This window comes from Salminus brasiliensis, chromosome 17 (assembly GCF_030463535.1).
Source record: "Salminus brasiliensis chromosome 17, fSalBra1.hap2, whole genome shotgun sequence".
NCBI lineage: Eukaryota > Metazoa > Chordata > Actinopteri > Characiformes > Bryconidae > Salminus > Salminus brasiliensis.
Window position 1 is genome coordinate 24,296,386 of NC_132894.1, and position 20,972 is coordinate 24,317,357.

Consider the following 20,972-nt stretch of genomic DNA (forward strand, 5'->3'; position numbering starts at 1 on the left):
GGCAAGAGGGAAAACAATAAGGAACTGGCCACAATCCAAAACTTAAGGAAACAAGGCCCTAAAACAAGCAAGAGCCAAAGATGGCTGCATTAGAGGCTTGGCAAAGTCTCGAAAGAAAGTCATCCCAGAAAATACTCTGCTTTAAATGTAGCCATCTTGCACCCTTGCTTGTTGCTGAAGAATCTTAGTCTATTTAGCAAAGGCAGTGGTTTTCAAGTCACCTGACTTGAACCTAATCAAAAAAACTTTGGTGGAATTTGAAAAAGATGGTTGCAGCATGCAAAGCCATGAATATTAGTCAACTGGCAGTCACTGCCCATGAGGAATGGGCTAAGCTGGTTTCTGGATTGGTTTACAGCAAACAGCTGAAAGTCTATACATGTTGCTAATAAACCTAATCTGCAATGAAGGTGGAATAATTTCTATTACAAGAGTACCTCTTTTGTGCTCTACAATTAGAGTTGAAAATGGGATTCCCAAGCTTCAAAATCTGTTCACACTGCACACAGATAATTCTATCCAGTAATGTCCAGTAATTTAAAGACAAAGCGAATGAGGGAGGTAATGAATAATGTGAGGTACCTCCAGCTCTCTGAGTGCATTGTCACATTTCCTCTGTCCTGGAGCTTGCTGTGTACACAGAGTAACCAAATGGTTGATGCTGTCTGTTACAGACCTGGTACAAAAAAGTAAAGTAAGTGTGGGGACATAGGGGAGGGGGTGGCTTCCATAACCAAAAAATAAATTTCTATTAAAAAACAAAACAAAACAAAGTTAAAAAGGTACAGGAGCAATTCAACATCACAGAATTCAACACATGTATCAATCAGCTTAAATATTTTTTTTTCCTTTCTATTGATTATGTATGGCAGGCACCTGTGCTTTCATTCACATGACTTAATATATAATAATCCCACCAAAAAGTTAAAAATACATCCCAAAATATCTTTAATATATTCTAAGCATTTTTAAAAGGGACATCTTAAGTCTACAAATCTAAAGGATACTACACAAACAGCTTGTATTCAAACACAGACACACACCTAGCAGCAGCAGCAAGCAAGTTCTTGGCATTAGCTGCTCCAGGGTTTACTGATAAAGACTTTGCAGCCAACAGTAGTTTACTGGAGGCCGTGGAGATGTTCTTCAGATTCCCAATCACCTGGAGTTGATCATCCTTACTCTATAAAAGATAGTAAGAATTTGAACTTTTTTAAATTTTTCCATAAAATTTCACAATGAATCAAAAGGACTCATCAGCATCTGCTTCTGAAATTCAGTTTCTGGTCATTTTTGTAAAAAAGTTAAAACATTGTTTCAACTTAGTGTAATACTTACTTGTGAATACTAGTTTGGCCAGGACTGGAAAATGAAAATTGGAAGTTGAAGATTTCTTGGTGACCCAGAAACAGGGGTGCTTGTCTGATCAGATGCTCGTTCTCCTGACACACTAACTCACAGAAGCTAAAGGTAAACTTGCCTGTGTGTGGCCAGCCATCTCAATGCCAGCATCCAGAAACTCATCAAAGTCTTCAGTAAACTTTCCAGAAGCATCAGCAAGCTGAGAGCTGGTTCCTTTGGAAGCATGGACCACATCGCCTGCAGACTGGTTCAGATCAGCTGCTGTCTGATTTAAATCACTCTGAGCCTCCTGGAAGGACTTACTGCAGGGAGGAAGCTAAGGAAAATACAATTCCAAGTGGAATGCATGTAGATCCACAGAAACAACACTACAAATGAACTTCTTTAAATACTGTTTACATTGTCCAATAATAACTCACGGTCTCCACCAGCAATCTTTTGCTGGCCTCACCGATGCTCTTCAGAGCCACGTCAACATCCTTCTGCCCTGGAAGGCAGTTTACACATGTGTTGAGGGAGTGAGACACAGACCTTGCCATCTAAACACAAACAGAGGAAAATCATCTTCTCTTTCTTCTAAATAAATACATAGCACAAATCAGGACAGCTTTAATGACTTAAGTTACATGTTTGTGTACGCCTTTTGAATGTACACATTTTATTTATTTAAATAGCAAGCACTTGTGACTTCAGCCATTGCAAGGGCTGCTAAAAGGCAATTTTTTTCAAGCAAATATATATATTCCTTCCATTTCAAAAGGACATTTGTTTGTATTCATCACAATGTTGGAGCTAATTGATGGACATGCAACTTATTTTGCACCATTAAACATGTGCACAACCATGTTGTCAAATGCTATTCTACATAAATAAATAAAATACATACATATATTTATTACACACACACACACACACACACACACACACGGTTGTGTTCAACATTATTCAACCCCCACTGCAGTAAAGTGTTTTAGCAAGTTTGGCATTTTTCATCTTGTTCACAATCAGATCAAATAAGGACAAATGCAACTTTTTTGGCAGAAAACGCATACTTGCAATATGTACCTGTGCTAGTCTTTGCTGGCTCTCAGCATCACCAGGGACAATTAATGCCTCCTTGGCTGTGGAGATTAACATATCTGAGCCTTCCATGACCTCACAAGCTGTATCCAACATAGCTAGGGCTGTTGCAGGGTCAGAGGTAGCTGCAGCCACACCCCTCACTGCCTGTGCAAGGGTCTTCAGAGCCTGAGCAGTCTCTCTAGCAGCAACACCTGTAGTTGTCACACACAAATGTACATGGATGTACAGAAAATTACATTCCTATGTAAATTATGCAAATGCTTACCAAAGACTCTCAGTTGTGTGTTTTTTTTTTTTTTACCCGTGTAATGCTCACTGCCTTGTGCAGCACAGGAGAGCAGCTGAGCCATTGAAGATCCAACAGCTTTAGATGTACTGCCAAGGTCCTGGGCACATTTCTCCAACTACAACGCAAATTCATTAACACTCAAAAAAGACATATAATGAAGTGTCAAGCATTACTAATAAGACTCCACTAACTGATTCTCCAGGCAAAGGTTTGAGCTGCTGCTTGACAGCAGCCATCTTGGCGTCCTGAAGCTCGTTCCTCAGAGTCTGTACAGCAGTAAGTGCAGAGTCTATCTCCATTGGCCCACAAGCTTCATGAGCCTAGACAACAATGGCAAAAAAGACCCAAAAAACAAAAACAAAAAACACACTCAGACCCTGTGACCCAGATATACATTTCATGTTGCAATACTTAAGTAATAATTAAGTAATACATAATCTGGTTAATAAATAGTTTATCCAAATACTAACCATCTTCACCACAGATCTAAAACCAGATGTTTTTAAAGCAAGCGTGATATATTTTGGAAACATTATATATTTTGGAAACTGGTGTTGTTAAAAGACCACTTTTTGGCTTCACTAAGCAAATGTATGGAGAGAAAAAAAGGGAGCAGAATTTCATGAAAAGTATCCTACTCCAACTAGAAGGGGGAAAGATGCTTTGGGCTTGTGATAGACGAAAGAATGGATTTAATTAAATACCAGCGAATTCTGGAAGTAAACACTCACACTGTTTATAAAAAAAAACTAATGATTGAAAGAGGATGGCTTCTATGGTGGGACAGTTATCCTAAACACACCTCAAAATCCACAACGGACTACCACAGGAAGAGCAATCTAAATTCCCAATTCTCAAACATTTTTCCCAGGCCCATTTCTTCATTTTCTACTTGCTTAGCTATTTACAGTAAGACATTTAGACCAGGATTGCCCAAGCTACACAGTATTTCTGAACTGAATCAACAAGAGGGTGAAGGAAAAGAATTTTCACAGTTTCTTGGACCAGCATGGACTACATTCCAAACAAATTCATAAAAAAATATAAATAAATAAAAAATAATACAAACCACCACACAAGAAAAACCTCACAAACAAACAAACCAACAAAAAACTAAACAAAACATGAGAAACATTATACATGAGAATGTGGAAAGAGAGCCTGAAAGAGCACTGGTACCTTTTGTGCAGCAGTGCGGAGTTCTGTGAGGCTAGTGGAGAGGTTTTTAGCACACTGTCCCAGCTGCATGGCAGCTGCCTGATCAGCCACTGTTGGGACAGAGGACCTAACAGATGCCACCAGCTTGCTGCAAGGCTAAATAAAAGAAAAACAACAAGGCTTTAATACAATACACATGCATTCATCTGAATCAGACCAGTATACTACAGACATTTTAGAAAATAAAGAGTTTATTTTGGGGGTGTAGGATTATTTTATGTTAATTACTTTTCTGTCATTATGCGAAAAATAAATTAAAAAATCGAAAGGAATCAAGGCATCACCACATAAAATAGTAATTCCAGATCAGTGTTATGGGCTGGCTTGGGCAGCAAGTACCTGGAGGAAGTTTTGGCTGGCAATGATGAGGGAGAGATGGGCACAGTCATCTTCAGGTTGGCCCTGACTGCCCCGCACACCCTGTACCAGCTGAGGAATATGGTCAGCTACAGCCTAAAAGCACACATTAGCAACACGTTTATGACATAAAAGTACTTAACTTGAGATAAGTCTTTTGGAGGAATTGGAAGAAATTCTGACCCACTCTACTTTGCAGAATTTGTTTCATTTGGCCACACTGAAGGGGTTTCTGAGCTGCTCGTTTAAGGTCTCGTCACAGAATCCCAATAGAATTTAAGTCAAGGCTTTGACCCCTAAAACCTTTTTTTTTTGGGGGGAGATTTTTAGAGGTGAACCTGCTTGTATGAATAGGATTATTGTCCCGCTGCACTTGAGTGTTTGGTCATACATTTATAAGTCCACAGAATATTTACTAAGGGTTCATATTTTTGGCAAATACAAAACAAGCCTTTGTGTTCTTTTTGGTCAGCAGTGATTTGTGCCTCGCAACCTTCCCATGGTTGAAATCGTTTTTTTTTTGTTATGGATTCATGGTTGTGGTTCACAGGAGTCCTTTGTTTTGCACATGTATGTAAAACTCCTTAAAGGGTGGCATCATGTGCTGCTTTTTGTAGAGAAAAAAAACTAAAAACAAACAAAAATAAATAAATAAATACGTTAAATAAAAATCAAGATTGCATTATTTTATTTAGAATCACATGTTCAATATGTTAACATGGTTCATTAAATATGATTGACTGAGTAAAAAACAAAACAGCTAGTTAAAATAATATGTTTCCATTAATTTACTGGTTTATGGGGATAGAGGGGATGAAAAACTATGGAAATTATTTTATTTCTACTACTTAAGATGCAATTTCTGCTGGAAAAATTTGGCATTTGGCAAATAATTACCCCAATCACATCACATGTTTTTTTTCCATAATACAAATTTATCAGCTGTATATAACTGTATATAAAATAAAAAAAAAAACACATAAAAAAATACCTTGCAACTCTGAACCAGTTGTTGGTGGACAGCAGTATTTTTGTTGGAAGCTGCAGCATTCTGTGATGCAGCAATTGTCTGAGTGGCAGCTGCTGCAGCTTGCTTTGCTGCATTCTGAAAATAGACAATACATATTTACAAACCAATAATTTGTAAATTCTATTTGTTTGCAAAACATTCTCTATGCCCTTCACTATTTGCAGAAAAGTGGAAGGTTGCAACCTGAATCTAGGCAAACACTAACTAGAGTTTATCACAACACAGATCACTATATACAATAATATTTGATTTGAAGCCTTGACAGCCAATGCTAGTTCAACAATTTCGTTCCACATACTGACCTCTAGTCTGGTGATGAGCTTTTTCTTAATGGCATTCTGAGCAGCTGCATTGGTGGCCACACGCAGCCCCTCTGTTGCCTCCCGCAGTTTCTGCTGTTGGTCCTCATTTTCAGGGTATGCTGCTGCTCCCTTAAATTACACACAATTGGGTTCAGTGGCAAGTTTAAAGTAGAACTATTTCAAGTACATCCACACAAACATACAAGTAGTGTTCAAGTCAAGAGGCATCATTGTAATTTCAACTACATACAGAGTACACAGTGAAACGAAACAGTGTTCCTCTAGGACCATGGTGCAACAACACAGTGCAGACAGAAACAATTGCATACAGACAGTACAACACAATGCAGACAGTACAGTACAATGCACAGTAAAGATGAGAAAGTGTAAAAGGCAGGATAAAATAAATACATTGGAAGAAATAAGTATTTGACCCCCCAGTGACTTTAAAAGTTTTAATTACAAAAAATAAATGGAACGTCTCATAATTGTATGCCAGCGTTATTTCACAGTGACACATAGAATATCAAAAAAAAAAACTTTTCAGTGCCCTGACAGAGGCAAGGAGGTTGTCACCCAGGATTTTGCGATACATGGCCCCGTTCATCTTCCCGTCGATGCAGTGAAGTTAGCCTGTGCCCTTAAAAGAAAACTTGAGGCGGGCCTGGACATGAGCCTTCTTGAGCAGAGGAACCTTGCGTGCACTGCAGGATTTTAAACCATTATGTCTCAGTGTATTACCAATGTTTTTTTTGGATACTGTGGTCCCAGCTGCCTTGAGATCATTAACAAGGTCCTCCCATGTCGCTCTTGGCTGATCTTTAACCTTTCTCATGATTAATGAGACTCCACAAGGTGATATCTTGCATGAAGCTCCAGGCCTAGGTCGATTGACAGTAATGTTGTACTTTTTCCACTTCCGAATAATTGCACCAACAGTTGTCACCTTCTCATCCAGCTTCTTACTTATGGCTTTGTAGCCCATTCCAGCCTTGTGTAGGTCAACAATTTTGTCCCTGACATCTTTAGACAGCTTTAGTCTTGCCCATGGTGGAGATGTTGAAGTGTCACTGAGTCTCTAGGCAGGTGGCCTTTTATACAGGTGACAATTTGGGACAGGGTGTCTCTCATGCAGGTAACGACATCACTGAGATTAGGGTGTGTCAGTGGTCTGTGGGAGCCAACATTAGTCATGGTTTTTAGGGGATCAAATACTTAGTTCCCTCAATGAAATGCAAATTATTTTTTATTTAAATATTATTTCATTTTCTAGATTTTCTTTTTGATATTCCATCTCTCACTGTCAAAATGAAGCTACCATAAAAATCATAGACTGTTAAAAACTTTCAAAATCAGTGGGGGATCAAATACTTATTTCCTCCACGGTAAATCAGACAGATTGAGCTTTGATTGAGCTTGTTGCTCAATCTTCTTATGTGCATAAGAGTCCAGTGACGCAGTGAGGAAGTATTTAGTGCAAAATGCTTTCACATGGTCTGGGATTCACATCTTGGGTGAATGAGAGTGTGAGTTCTTCCATATGGCAGGAGGGAGAACAGTATGTGTGAAGGGTGGGTGGGGTCGTTCACAATGCTGGTTGCTTTGCGGATGCAGCAGGCAAATGTTCATGATTAATGGGAGAGAAGCAGATGATCCTCTCAGCTGTCCTCATTATTCGCTGGAGGGTCTTGCAGTCAGAGATGGTGCACTCCCAAACCAGGAGTTAGTCTCTCAATCTTACACACCTTTGCAGCTTCCACCATCCGAGCAGTGGCATCAGCAAGCAGCTTAGCAGCAGCAAGGAGTTTCTTAGAATTGTCCACATCAACATCTGCCTCTGCGTCTGACCTCATAGCATTCACCAGGTCAGAGGTAGCCTGGGCCAGCACCCGCGCCTGTCTCACCATCTCACCTAAGCGGCAAAATGTGTTTCTATTAGTAACCAATACTACTATTACGCCCGTGTCTTATTGTACATTCAGGTCCATGAACACATTACTGCAATGGATTTAAAATGAAAGTGAGCTGGGTTTACCAAAATTCGCCACAAACCACTTAGGTCCATTTCAGTGTCAACATTGTTACAGACTAAAAGTAACTGGACAATGGACCAACATGCAACATGGTGAGGTGTGGCCTGTTCCATTATTATTTCAAGACATGTTAAGGAAATTTGTTAAGAAAGTTGATTCCAAGTGTTGAATTTGCATTTGGCAGCTGTTCATGGGAATTCCTGCAAGTGAAAGAGGCCATCAGAAACCATCAGAGAGACAGCATTAGGACTGTTTAAAAAGAATGAATGCATTAATGAGGGCAGCAACACCCAAAAAATCTTTTGCTCATATTTATATATCACTTATTAAAATACTACAGAACTAGTAGGAAGGAGTCCAAGTATAGATAGATAGATAGATAGATAGATAATTAAAAACATACTACAAAAGCAACCCAAGAGCTTCTAAGGGAAAAAACATTTTACATTGCTTTTGAGTCACCTGACCTCAAACCAATTGAGCGTGACTTTTTAATTACTAAAGACCAAACAAAAGCATCCCTAAAGAGAAGACTGTTAGTTCACTTACTTATCAGTTTGTTTATGTTTAAAAAATAAAAATATTGTTTGGATATATATATATATATATATATATATATATATATATATATATATATATATATATATATATATGACACACACACACACACACACACAATTATTATATATATATATATATATATATATATATATATATATATATATATATATATATATATATATATCTTTTATGTATATATCTTGCTTCAATTCAAATTCATATTGAGGTGGTATACAGAGGCAAAGCCTTATATGACATCCAGTGTCAACAATATACAACATCTCCCTTACCAGCATCTCCCATTGAGCTGAATATGCTCTCTGTAACAGTCATGATTGTGTCCGTGGCTTGGTCGTAGCGTCCAATTGGCTCCCCACGCGAGGCGTAGTTCCGCACATGTGTGAGAAGGTCTGTAAGAGCTTGGGTGACCACACTAGCAGCAGCACTGACCGCCTTCAGAAGCTCTCCATCATCAGTGGCTGAGAGGCAGGCGTTTACACAGCCCTCCACTGAACGGTCCACCAACTTACCTGCCTCAATCATCTGCTCCTGGCACACAGGGGAGCTAATTGTAGGGCTCACCACCTGAAACAAAAATCACACAGAAAACATTCCAAAAAAACAAGACTTCACTCTGATAGTATTTACCAAAAAAACGACGTAGAAGAGCCATGCTTGTAATTAAACAGACTCTACCTTAGCACATGCCACAAGTTGTGAAGTGGAGAGGGCACACTGGGTTGCTGCAGCAATAACCTGGTTCTGCAAGACTGTATCCTCAGACACCTGGGCTACATTTTTTGCCTTCAGAACCATCATGGCTGCTGCATTAGCTACAGCCTTAGCCAGGTTCATTAGAACATCCTTTAGGGGGTGAAGGGGACAGGGGTGGGGCACACTTTGTGTGAATTAAGTATACAGACATACAGATGAAGGTGAAAGAAAAGAAATGAGTACCTGAAATCTTTCATCAGTTTCTTTCTCTCCAATCTGCCGGAGCAGGTCCCCACTGGCCTGACCAATATTGCCTGCTGCATTCAACACCGTCTGCCGAGGCTGTAGAACAAAGAAGTACGCACAGACGCACATTACAGTTTTGTTAGTATCTTAAAAACAGGCCCACATTAACTGGATTAATGAAAATGGAAAACCTATCAAGACATTTCATAACACATTACATACCTCTCCTGAAGTGGGCTGCACAGCTTTGAGCAAATCAGACACAGCTCCAGTTAGAGTTCTGGCGGCCCTCATAAGGTCCTGCCCACTGCCCACCTCATCTTCCATCAGAGCTGCCAACAGCTTTACACCCTTTGACATCTCTGTCAGATTTGATGATATAGTTGTGATAGCACAGCCAACTGCTGTGTAGTCTGTGTCTTTCGGTGCACCTAGGAGTAAAAAACTGAATGTTAGGTCACAGTAACATGGCCTACATGCAATATATACTCACTGGCCATTCGTCTTTATTATTATTATTCAAGTTGTAATATCATTATAAATTAGTATGCCAATATGATTAATAATTATTTTACAATTTCATGACTATAATGTCAACATGCCCAAAAACAGCTATGTGGTACTATTAAAATGTCTGTAAAAGTTACTTCTTGGAAGTTCTACATTTTAAAAAAGTTACTAATTTAGTGAGTGTGTGTTGGTTTACTACATTTTTTTATTATTATTATTATTTTGAAACAAATGCTGATGTCCTTACCTGCTGTAAGATTCACCACGGAGGCAGTACCAGCAGTTATGGCACCCACCTGTGAGTGAATCTCATGTTTGGACTCATCTACTTTGTTCTGGATCCACACTTTGGAAGCCTGAGAGTGAGGAAAGGGGAGAATGCACACAATAGTAAATGTAAATATAAGTAACAATGTAACAGTGTGTGCCCATGTCTGTTCTTACCAAATCATCTCCCAGCGGGGGTAATTCCTCTGCTTCCTCAAGGACAACCTGTGCTTCTTGCACTGCTTGCATGCTGGTGTTAATAGTCCCCACTAGAGCCTGCTGAGCTGCACTCTAAAAAGATTAAAAACAAACATTTACATGAAAAAAATAAATTTTGCTTCCATCATTGCAAGATTAACTTACAAACTTAAACAATCTGGAGTTATTGTTTTGTGTACAGATGCAATGAATTGATGGAACTGTGTGTTTTATATATAATTATAGTATAGATTATACTAAAAATGTGTGGACATCTTGGATAGTTGTCACAAAGAAAAACAGATAAAGGTTAGATTTAATGCAGGATCAGTGTGGAGGAAGGTTAAGTTCATAAAGAGCTTCAAGAAAGAGAGACTGGGTCACATGAAAGGTGTGAGACTACATGGTGGCTTACGTATTTGAAAAAAACTACAAAAAAAAAGCTAACTTATGCTTACACTTTTTCTGGTACTCTTACCAGTGGTGGCATATGTCCAAAGTGCATCTGTCCAGTGGTGATCTGTTGCTGTGGCAATGGCATAGTGCCCACATTGAGTGTCTCTGGTCCAACCGAGCTGGTACGCAGCACACCTGGTAATGCCACTGACCCATGCTCGGCACGTCCAACACAATTAAACTGCTGCTGTAAAACACTGGACCTAAGAAAGTGAGCGTAAGAGCAATGCAAGAGAAAGAGAGAGAGCAAAAACTGAACTAGACATGCCAAACAAAACACATTTAGTATTAATTTAAAAGTACCAGGTTTATTCATGTAATCGAACATAAATTATATATACTCACACAGTAATTGAAAACAACAATAATTACACTCTTGGATATTTGTATAAACATTTCTTCACTGATTTGAGTTCATGGCTTTGAGTTATACAAGTTTAGAACAGTACCTCAGATAAGACAACTGGATGGAAAAATTGTAACCCTAATAGGTAACTGCAGCTCCACTGAGACTGAATTCATTAGGGTTGGTTTGCATCTTTATTTAATCTCCTGGAGTTTTTAGCACAACTGTTTCCGCCTTGTTGATGTGAAAGATCAGAGATTGAGTGGATTTAGCTATCAGTAAGCCTCAGAGTAACTCAGAGGACCACTCTATACAATTGTGGTGAGCAGAAAAGCATCTCAGAAGGCACAACCTTGAGGCAGATTTACAAAAGAGGAGCACATCATGTTCTGTCAACAAAAACAGAAAAATAGGTTGCAGATAGGCACAAGCTTAACAAAACTGCACCCTTGTTGACTGTCAGAAAGTAACCTGATCTGATGAATCTGGATTTTTGTTGGGGCACACAGATGGTAATGGCAAAATGTGGTGCCAACAACATGAATTCATAGACCCAATCAGACTTGTGTCAGTAATGCAGGCTGGTGGAGGCGCTGTAGTAATATAAGGAGTCAGCACAGATTGGTATTGCTAGGCCCAGACCATCATTGCTTGTTTTGAAGAATTGAGATTGTCTTAAAAGCAAAAGGAGGCCCTACCCAATATACATGTGGTCTTCCTAATAATGTGTTGATCTACCATTGACACATGATTATAGGCCTCATTCTTTACAAGTTATATTTATTCACCTGCCTGTTCTATATCCACTGTGTACCATCCACAATTTGGCAATTGATATTCCATCAACCTAAAAACTACTTCAAACACATCTGGTGTACTTGCTACAGTTGGCATACAAATTATTTTAAATTATTACTTTGTTTGTGCAGAGCAAAGGCACTGAATGTTCTTAAAGATACAGTTGGAAGCATAGTTCTCAAGTTTAAGGAACACTGGCATGTGGCAGAAAGAGGAAATAAAATAATTCACTGCCACCAGATTTTTAAGTAGGCAATGAATTAAAACAAACTTTTTAGGCTTATGGCTCAGCAGTACATCTGGAGAAGGAAAAATAAAACATATGCTGAAAAAACACCCTGCCCACAGTAAAGCATGGTGGAAAGCTGAAGCTTGGGCATCAATGGACCTTCCAACAGGATAGTGATCCCAAGTGGTTTAGGAAAGTCCTGGAAGATTCTAGAGTGGCCATCACAGTCACCTGTCTTGAACCTCATAGAAAATCTTAGGTGGGATTTTAAGCTAGTGGCTGCAGCACACAAACCCAAGATTATTAATAAACTGAAGGTCATTGCCCGTAAGGAATTGACCAAGATTCCCCAAGAACACTGTCAAAAGCTGGTGCCTAGCTATACACCACATTTGCAGCAGGTCATAACAGCCACTAAAGACGCTGGTCACAAAGGGGCTGAACAATTCTGAGACTACTAGTCATTAAAAGTGGCATTTTGTGCTGCATTTGAAGAAAGCATTCGAAGCAACTAATAGTTGTGTTGAGCTATTTAAAAATTTCTTGTTGATTGGTTTATGTGATTGGCAAACAGCTGACTACTGGTACATTCTGCTAATAAACCTAATTTGCAATATGCAATTAATTAGGCCCTTGTAGCCATGTTGTGTATACTGGGAACCCTGACCATTAAAAGTTAAGCTTGGTAAGCATGATGGGAAAATATTTGCTGAGAAGGGAAACGTTTAGAAAATTTGAGTTAGAATTATTCCAGGTGATCTGAATGAAGACCACACAGGGTTCACCACACAGACAATGTTTGAGGGTCTAGGACTTGGAAATGTTGGTAGGACACATGAAGTAGTTTTTTGACAAGATGGGAAAGAGTTGTTTACATCAAGCTCTGTGGCAAGACTGTATGCGGAAGGAGGGTAGTGGTTCAAAAGAAGACCAGGTGTATTTAATGAGGTATGTGAGTTTGTCCATCTTTTTTTTGTTATCAAAACAAATCTGCTGTTGTGTGTATGCCCTTATTGTGTGAACTTCATACTTCTTTGGAGAGACAGATTCCTCCAGCATGGTGGCCTCTTCATCACCTTCTAAGCCAAAGCGATCCTTACCCTGCTTCTGCAGGCCAACATAACAAAAACACATATTTAATCATGTTCGTATAATTACTTTAAAGGCAAATGATTTGTTACAATACATATTGCATAACTCCTCTTGTTAGAGTTCAGTATAAACTGTCTAACCTAAGAGCCTATTTGAGATTACATTTGGTTTGGAATGTTCTGTGGTTAAAACGTCTGTAGTTTAGCATTTTGTAAGTTAGAGCAATATTTATACCAAAATTGACCAGAGAGAGGAGAAGAGGGAAAACACCTCACAGACTATGTGGCTGGCCCAGACTTTCGCAATCAAAGCAAGGAGGCGTGTCTACCTTCTACTCAACAGTTGGGAGCCACAGCCTTATAGCTAGCAAGCTACATACTTCTGATTGCATCAGCTAAACAGTACTTTTTAAAGAAAGGAAAATAAGATGATTGATCTAGAGCAAAAACAAAACTGTGTTTTATAACACTAGGTAGCTGAAGGAGAAGTAGTTTGCTAAATATTTGCCAAGCAATTATTATGCAGAACACATTTTTTGTTTTATGTAGCATGTGTGGCTAACTTCCACCAAAGCCAATGACCCTGGCTTTAAGTATTGCAATTTTAAAATAATGTCCAATTCAAGTTCCTGCAGACCTTTTTAAGGATGATGTCGATATACCCAGCAATCAAATGGGAGATTTGTTCCCCTTCTGTGGTCTGTACAGAATAATAGCTTTCCTGATACTCTCCAAAATCCTACACATGGAAAGAATGCACACACAAAGATGAACACTAGAAAATAGCTTTAAAAGAAAATTTTACATAACTACACAAAAACTTGCATGCGTGCGTGCATGTTCAGTACCAGAGTAAAGCTCTTAGGAGAAGCAGCCCATCTCTTGACCGTGGTAAGGGGCCACTCCTGTAACACTTCTTTGGTTTTCTCATCCACTCGCATCACAGATTCTTTGGTTATGCCCAGCAAACGAGGCACCAACTTATTCTTGCTCTTCATTTTCTCCTGAGAAAACAAAGCCAGCACTATAGATTCAGCATAACTCACAGTTTTGCTAAAAGTCAAAATGCAGAGTTTAAGGCTGATAAGCTAAAAAATTACTTAGACCTTAATGTGTTCTGGACTTAGTCTTGCCTTTAATTGACTATTATTATTATTATTATTGTTATTATTTTTATTATTAGTAGTAGTAATACATTTTTAAATAATACATTTTATTTATAGGCACCTTTCATGACTCTCAAGATCACCATACATAAAATCAAAACAAAAACATAAAAAAAACAGGGAAGCAAGAACATTGATCACTCCGTCCTCCCACTCAGTCAGTCAGTCAAATCAGTCTGTTCATTCACTCATCAAGTCAGTCCACACACACACTCACCTTCACCAGAAAGAAGGAGACACCATACGTTCGGAGTGACCTGGCCAGTTTTACGTACTTCACTTTGGCTTCAATCTCTGTCATTTCCCCACAGGCCTTATGCTCCTACAATATACACAATATAAATATTCATCTACTCCACAATAATTACCGACCCAGTACCATCCCCAATAATATCAATATAATAACACACAGTGAACAGCCCAAATTACTACAAATAATAAACTCTGGCCAAATGCTTGCTTGTAACATACATACATATAATAATTGGGCATTATTTCAACTGCATATATATATATATATATATATATATATATATATATATATATATATATATATATATATATATAAAATAAAAAATAAAAAATTAACACACCTGAAATATTTTCTTCTCAGCTCCTCTCTGCTTGACGTATTCTTTAGGTAGGAACTCCTTTAAGCTTTTTTTTATTTTTTATTTATTTATTTATTTTTAAACAAAACAAAAAACCACCACAAGCGCACACACACACACACACACACACACAAGCACACGCACACACATGTAAATTGATAAGCTTTAATATAAGAACTTTATCTTTAAGCTTTAATATAAGAACTAATTATTGAACTGTATCCAGCGGAACAGTATGGCTTACTCCAGAAATCCAGGTTTGTGTTTGTGCTCTATGTAAGGGCCGAACTGGATGTGTGTCTGAATGCCACCAAACTCGCACGCCTTATCAAACGAGACAGGGTGGGAACCATTGAGAATGTCATCACGAGCCTGTGGGAGGACAAAAAAAATAAATAAAAGATCTGAGGTGATTTGGGGGACTTTTGCTCTCTGGAAGTAGTGCTACCATATTTATGACTGTAGACCAGCTTTCATCTGTTGTGGTTTTGAAGGTTCAATGTCCAGCATAGTTTGGCGATGATCAAACACACCTGCAAACTCACCAGTTAAATATTGAGTTTAGTTTTTGCATTTAAACAGATAAGGCACAAAACTGTACAAGACACCAGCCCTCCAGGAGCAAGACTGGATAACTCTTATAAAACATAAGCACACTCTCCTTAAAAGAATACTTTTTTAACATCTCTGCTCCATTTGTATCATACCATCAGTCACTACAAATGATTTCAATGCTGTTCACTTGTAGGTGGGAAGACACTGAAAACCTACGTAATCAAAATTCAACTGCAAAAGAAGTCAATAGGCAGTTGCTGTATTCCATGAAACATGTGATTTAAAATGTGAGACATTATAGGCAGCAGGACATTACTGTATTACTGTACATATGCGTAAAACTAATATAGGAGGGTTTGACCTGCACATAGAGCAGATTAAGCTGAACTGGGTCCCGAGAATCCACATTCTGATCAGAGTAGAAAAACTTCCTCCTTAACAGCAGAGTCTCAGTTTCTTCTACCCCCTGCTCTCGAAACGTACATCCATGATCCAGCCAGTTCACTGAGAGAGAGAGAAAGAGATGGAGAAAAAGATATACTGTGCTTATTATTTCCACATAAACATTCATTAACTCTCCAACACTTTTAGTATTCAACATGGAATAATACAACATGGAGTAATACACTAATACACTGAAGGAAGCCTGTAGCCTACAGTCATCATCTGTGTGCAATTTGGCTTTGAGTTTCTCCATCTTTCTCTCTTCCCTCAGCAGAGTTCTCTCTTTCTTCAGTGTGCTCAGCCCTTCATCTTTTTTTTCCTCCACCATCTCCTGAATCAGGGAGTACTCCTCATAGTTTGCGATTCCTGAGTTGCAAAATGGAAAAATGCTTTAGACCTCTCTGTATATGCATGAGTGAGTGAGTATGCACACAAACGTGGAATTCTGTGTTTAGCACCTATTCTACTACATATGGTGACAAGAAGCTCTCCAACTGTTTTAGAGTCATCCACCATTACGGTCTTCACAGCACCGTCCAGCATTTTAATCTTCTGAGGTCTCCGCTTTTTCTTATACTCTAGTATGTCCTGTCAGAGAGAAAGAGGTAGTAAGCAAAAAAAACAAAAAAAAAACAACAACACAAGAGCAAGGGCAAGCGAAAGGCCATTAAATGAACAGGAAATCATACAAAATCTTCTTGTTTGAAAACCACACAACACACGCGTATTTAGAAAAACTAATGCAACGTCAGAAATGCTGCAAATCACAACAGAAGTATGGTTTCCAGAGGACATCAACAGCAACTGAAACCCTGAGGAATGCATCCCATACCACATACAAGGCACTACATAGTATGTTAATGCTGTACCCCACCAGTAAAAGTGCATTTATTATTGTAGTATGTAAAGTACACAATTTGTACACAACTGGCACCAAAAAAACTAACGAATTTAAAAAAAAAAATTAAATTTTAAATTTGGATGCACGTGTATGTGATAACAGTAAACTGACAAACAGAAGGAAAAAACAAACTGAAAGCAGAGAGAACCCAAAAAGACACTTCAAGTATTTTAATACAAACGCACAAGCTCAGTACAACACAAATAAATTTCAATACATTTCTTCACCTAATAGCCAATAACATAGTTTAAAAAAAGGCTTATAGACACCAAGTAGACTTGGCTAAAATGTTTCAGTACATTAATTACTAATATCTGTGTCTGAAATGGTCTACTCATTTACTCACTCACTAATCTCTACATAGAGTAGGAATAAATTCTGTTGTGTTGTGACCGGAACTGCAGCATTTCTGAAGCAGTTTTCATTTTCTAAATTTGCTGCATGTTTCTTCAAAGGAGTGCATGTGTTGTAATTTTTGTGTTTCAACTTTTGTATAACTTGAATTTGCAGAAAAATATAACAGGTGTTATTTTTATGGCTGTGTTGTGGCCATGTAAAGGAAAAAGAACAAGTTATTTCTGTACACATGCACACACTATCCACTTCCTCACTGTTTACCCCATTTCTCAGCATATAGTAATCCAGTGTGCGTCCACCTTCAAGCCAGATGCCTTTTCTTGGGTCCTCATCTGACAGAAACAGTCCATACTCAGATGCTGCAGAACAAACACAGTTACAGACCTTTTAAACATATCAACAGATACAAAGAACCAAAAAAATCTATAAAGACAATTAACAATAAACAAAACATTGCTGTATTGCTGTAATGTCCGCTCACGCTGTCCTGTCTGTGCTTCCGGGACTCTCTCTCTGATCACCCGGCACGCATCATACACTGCTGTGGCCGGCGCAAACTGCATTGTTTTCACCACATTGCACTGCCTCATGCAGATCTTCAGAGATAGCGCTACCATCCTGCTTCCTGGAGTATTACTGTCACTTTGCACCTGGGGGTGGGGTTTATTCATCATTTTCTGTGTGTATTTTAGTAAACAAATCAGCAAAAATCCTTCACAGCAAAATCAATACTTTATAGAAATAAAAATTAAACTGACTACACACTGCAAGACAATTGAGAATGTCAAAATGAAAAATAAATAAATAAATAAATAATTTTCATGAAAATCAGGTCATATGGGACTGTGCTCTTTCTGTATTTAAAGAGTGAAGCATAGTTCCGTGAAGATCTCTGTAAAAACAGATGTTTTCTACTGGTGGTGTTTTAAACTTGATTAAATCAAACGGCACTATTCAATAATCTATTTGCTGAAGATATGCATGCAGTCATGAAGCTAGCTTATGCAAATCTATGTCAATCTATAACAAAGATGATCTCAAAATAAATATGTACATTGAGCAACCTGAAAATTACCTACAGTCACAGCCCATCTGTCTGTAACAGGATAGCAGAGAACAGGGAGCTGAAGAAAGCATGCCGAAGTGCCCGACAGGGTCTAAACTTGGCCTGTGTGAGTGTTTGAAAGACTAGAATGCCCTTCCACACAGTTGGCAAACTGATTTATTCCAATTGGGCAGTTAGAGACCATTTTAAACACTTTTCTGAGGAAGAAAGAAGCTACTATTCAGATACTACACAGTGTAAGGTCATTTAAACAATCAAATCGCTAGAGACGCACTACATGAGAAAGATAATAATATATTAATGTTGTTGCATTTTAAATATATATCTAGCAAAGTTGATTGAAATTACATACTACCTATACCTATACACAAATTCCATGTTCCAAGTTCCGAATCTCATGTTCCAGCTTGATCAGATCTACAGTTACTGAGAAACAGTTCTGCATTTACAGCAACCCACCACAACTTTAGAAAAATATCTAGTTTAGGTGGGGCTTAAGTAGGTGGGGCTTAATGATCCAAATTGCATATTAGTTTGTCCTGAGCAAAGAAATCCAGTGAAAAACTTGATTTAAACTGGTTTAGATGTTAGAGGCCTAAACAGGTCTGTGTGTGCTGTAGCAGCCCATTGAGGCTCGTTTAGGTAGAGGGTAAAATTAATGCAGCAAAATATAGGGAGATCCAGGAGGACAAGAATAACCTGAATCATACAGTAAAAGCTACACAGAAAAAGACAAGTCTTTCCAGAGACTATGTTGACCAATTCATACAGAGGAGGCTGTATGAATTGGTTCTCTGATTATTTGACAGTCACTCTCGTAAAGTGACATCTGTCGACAGACAAGCTGGCCTCATATTTCTGAAGGAGGTGTGTGGAGGTGTTGCATTTCTTTAGGCAATGTTGAAAGATCAAAAATGAAAACTCACATGACTTGAGGGCTTTACATCTGCTTTTAAACAAATTTTTTGACCTCAATTATTTGACCTCAATCTTGTCCCTGTCAGCATTAGCGTTTGCAAGTACTTTTTCCTGTACTTGCCTTTATTATTGCACAGTAGTGGCAATTGTCCAATTGCTACCATGAGCTCATCTTTGCATTCACCAATAGTAAAATTCACTACCTAGAACCCAAGGGCAGGGAGGAAATGTTTCCAGCTGAAAAATGTGTCTAGCATGTGGGCTAAAAAACATTAATTTAGGTCACAGTCATTCCTTGTTGCCACTTGAATTTGAATGGCTGGTAATGGCTTCCATATTTTCAACAGAGACTTCTGCATCCATGCAGACCATCTAATATTGTGAAATATTTCTTTTTGGATGAAGATAACGCAATTTTCAGCACAATTCCTGTTCCTTAAGCACCCTAATTTGTTAAATAGAAGCTTAGCAGATTTACAATGGAGCAAGTACATGTTCACAGCATGGAACCACATGACTCAGTAGTTTTTAAGCATGTGGGCAAACACTGAATTCTCGCAAGGGAATCCCTGATCATAACCTTTTAACACAACTTGGAACGACCCCGTTGTAAAGAGCTTATTGACTCCAGTTCCATCTATGCATACTCAAACAACCTTGTCATCCACTCATTCCCTATACTACAAGTATGGAGGAGTTGCAGAAGCCTGTTCTGTCCTGTGCTGTTCAATTCCCACTCAGATTAATTAATTCAAGAAAAACTGAGGTAAACTCCTTTGTTGGAGATAAAAACAATGTACACACTTTCCTGCACCACCTTTTTGTTTTCTGATCCATCAAAAAATAGTTGTTCATTCAGTCCTGAATTAATTTACTATGCAACACTTGGAAGTTTCCCCTTCCCATGAATGTTATGGGATAATTAAAATGTAAGCCAACTACTTGCTGGAGGTAACATTTGTATGTAACCGTGGCATAAAAAGTCAAATCATATTCGTACGCAAACACACTTCTTCTTCTGTCCCCCATACCTGACGGCTTTCATGCTTTGAAGACTATTAGAGGGTCCATAGTTGGAGATGCATATCAAGTTTCATGGTAATCAGCCAATTCTTTAGGGCTCAAATATTACCTGCAATTTGATTGGTCAGTGGCAGCCAGTGGAACCTGAACCCATTCATACCTAGGGGCAACTGAGCACAGCACTAAGCACACCTACCGTTTGCTTTTCGGAGGTGGGAGGAAACCAGAGTATCCGAACGGACAATCTTCCGAATGGTTTAAATCCACAACCCCAGACCTCTGGAATCCTATAATATGCAGTTGAAATTTGATTGGAAGAGTGCTTGTATCTAATTAAATCTGAACTTTAATTGTTAAAATACCACTTCAGCACAGATTCTGATCAGGAGGGGGAAAAAAAAAAAAACTATCAACCCATCAGTATAGGCCAGCATTATAGTTACATTTACACAGGGCAAAGTAATCAATATTTTTTATCTTTAATGTAAATTGCCATTATGCAGGTAATGATGTTTAGATATATATTTTGCACATATTAAGTTTTCAAATGACACCAACTTCTACATCTTTCATAACATCACAGCTCATCCAATTGAACTGATCAGGCTTAAGTTCAGCCTTTTTCTTGGAACCAAAATTGAACAAAATTAACCAGAATGGTAAGGCCAGCTCAGCTTGCTTTGGGTAACAACCCCAGTGGTCTTTTACCAACATTACTTAGAATTGTAATGTTGGTAAACAAATACAAACAAGTTGCATATTATTGTTTGTTACTGTGCACAAATATTTATTTATTAAATGTAGCTGCTACAGTACCACACTAACCTGTGCTGAACCTGTG

The 20,972-nt window shown here is 38.4% G+C and overlaps 1 protein-coding gene across 5 annotated transcripts in view; it reads right to left on the bottom strand.

Moving 5' to 3' along the window:
* tln2a (talin 2a) overlaps positions 1 to 20,972 on the bottom strand; it is a 48,022-nt gene that overhangs the window by 20,288 nt on the left and 6,762 nt on the right. For 3 of the 5 annotated variants that reach the window (XM_072661166.1, XM_072661165.1, XM_072661169.1), the window contains exons 3-32: positions 17,606 to 17,774; positions 17,386 to 17,483; positions 16,325 to 16,454; positions 16,080 to 16,232; positions 15,784 to 15,926; positions 15,112 to 15,239; positions 14,850 to 14,913; positions 14,474 to 14,578; positions 13,939 to 14,094; positions 13,728 to 13,829; positions 13,030 to 13,106; positions 10,649 to 10,829; positions 10,150 to 10,263; positions 9,953 to 10,061; positions 9,418 to 9,626; positions 9,193 to 9,291; positions 8,932 to 9,099; positions 8,526 to 8,820; positions 7,387 to 7,553; positions 5,642 to 5,770; positions 5,301 to 5,414; positions 4,292 to 4,405; positions 3,914 to 4,048; positions 2,926 to 3,054; positions 2,747 to 2,849; positions 2,428 to 2,636; positions 1,782 to 1,901; positions 1,481 to 1,678; positions 1,044 to 1,183; positions 583 to 676 (exon numbers count right to left, since the gene is read on the bottom strand). In XM_072661166.1, the coding sequence (XP_072517267.1) occupies positions 583 to 676; positions 1,044 to 1,183; positions 1,481 to 1,678; positions 1,782 to 1,901; positions 2,428 to 2,636; positions 2,747 to 2,849; positions 2,926 to 3,054; positions 3,914 to 4,048; positions 4,292 to 4,405; positions 5,301 to 5,414; positions 5,642 to 5,770; positions 7,387 to 7,553; positions 8,526 to 8,820; positions 8,932 to 9,099; positions 9,193 to 9,291; positions 9,418 to 9,626; positions 9,953 to 10,061; positions 10,150 to 10,263; positions 10,649 to 10,829; positions 13,030 to 13,106; positions 13,728 to 13,829; positions 13,939 to 14,094; positions 14,474 to 14,578; positions 14,850 to 14,913; positions 15,112 to 15,239; positions 15,784 to 15,926; positions 16,080 to 16,232; positions 16,325 to 16,454; positions 17,386 to 17,483; positions 17,606 to 17,774 (4,152 nt within the window). Of the gene's footprint in view, positions 1 to 582; positions 677 to 1,043; positions 1,184 to 1,480; positions 1,679 to 1,781; positions 1,902 to 2,427; positions 2,637 to 2,746; positions 2,850 to 2,925; positions 3,055 to 3,913; positions 4,049 to 4,291; positions 4,406 to 5,300; positions 5,415 to 5,641; positions 5,771 to 7,386; positions 7,554 to 8,525; positions 8,821 to 8,931; positions 9,100 to 9,192; positions 9,292 to 9,417; positions 9,627 to 9,952; positions 10,062 to 10,149; positions 10,264 to 10,648; positions 10,830 to 13,029; positions 13,107 to 13,727; positions 13,830 to 13,938; positions 14,095 to 14,473; positions 14,579 to 14,849; positions 14,914 to 15,111; positions 15,240 to 15,315; positions 15,718 to 15,783; positions 15,927 to 16,079; positions 16,233 to 16,324; positions 16,455 to 17,385; positions 17,484 to 17,605; positions 17,775 to 20,972 lie in introns of those variants that run through there. The other 2 variants (XM_072661167.1, XM_072661168.1) reach the window with 2 other exon arrangements.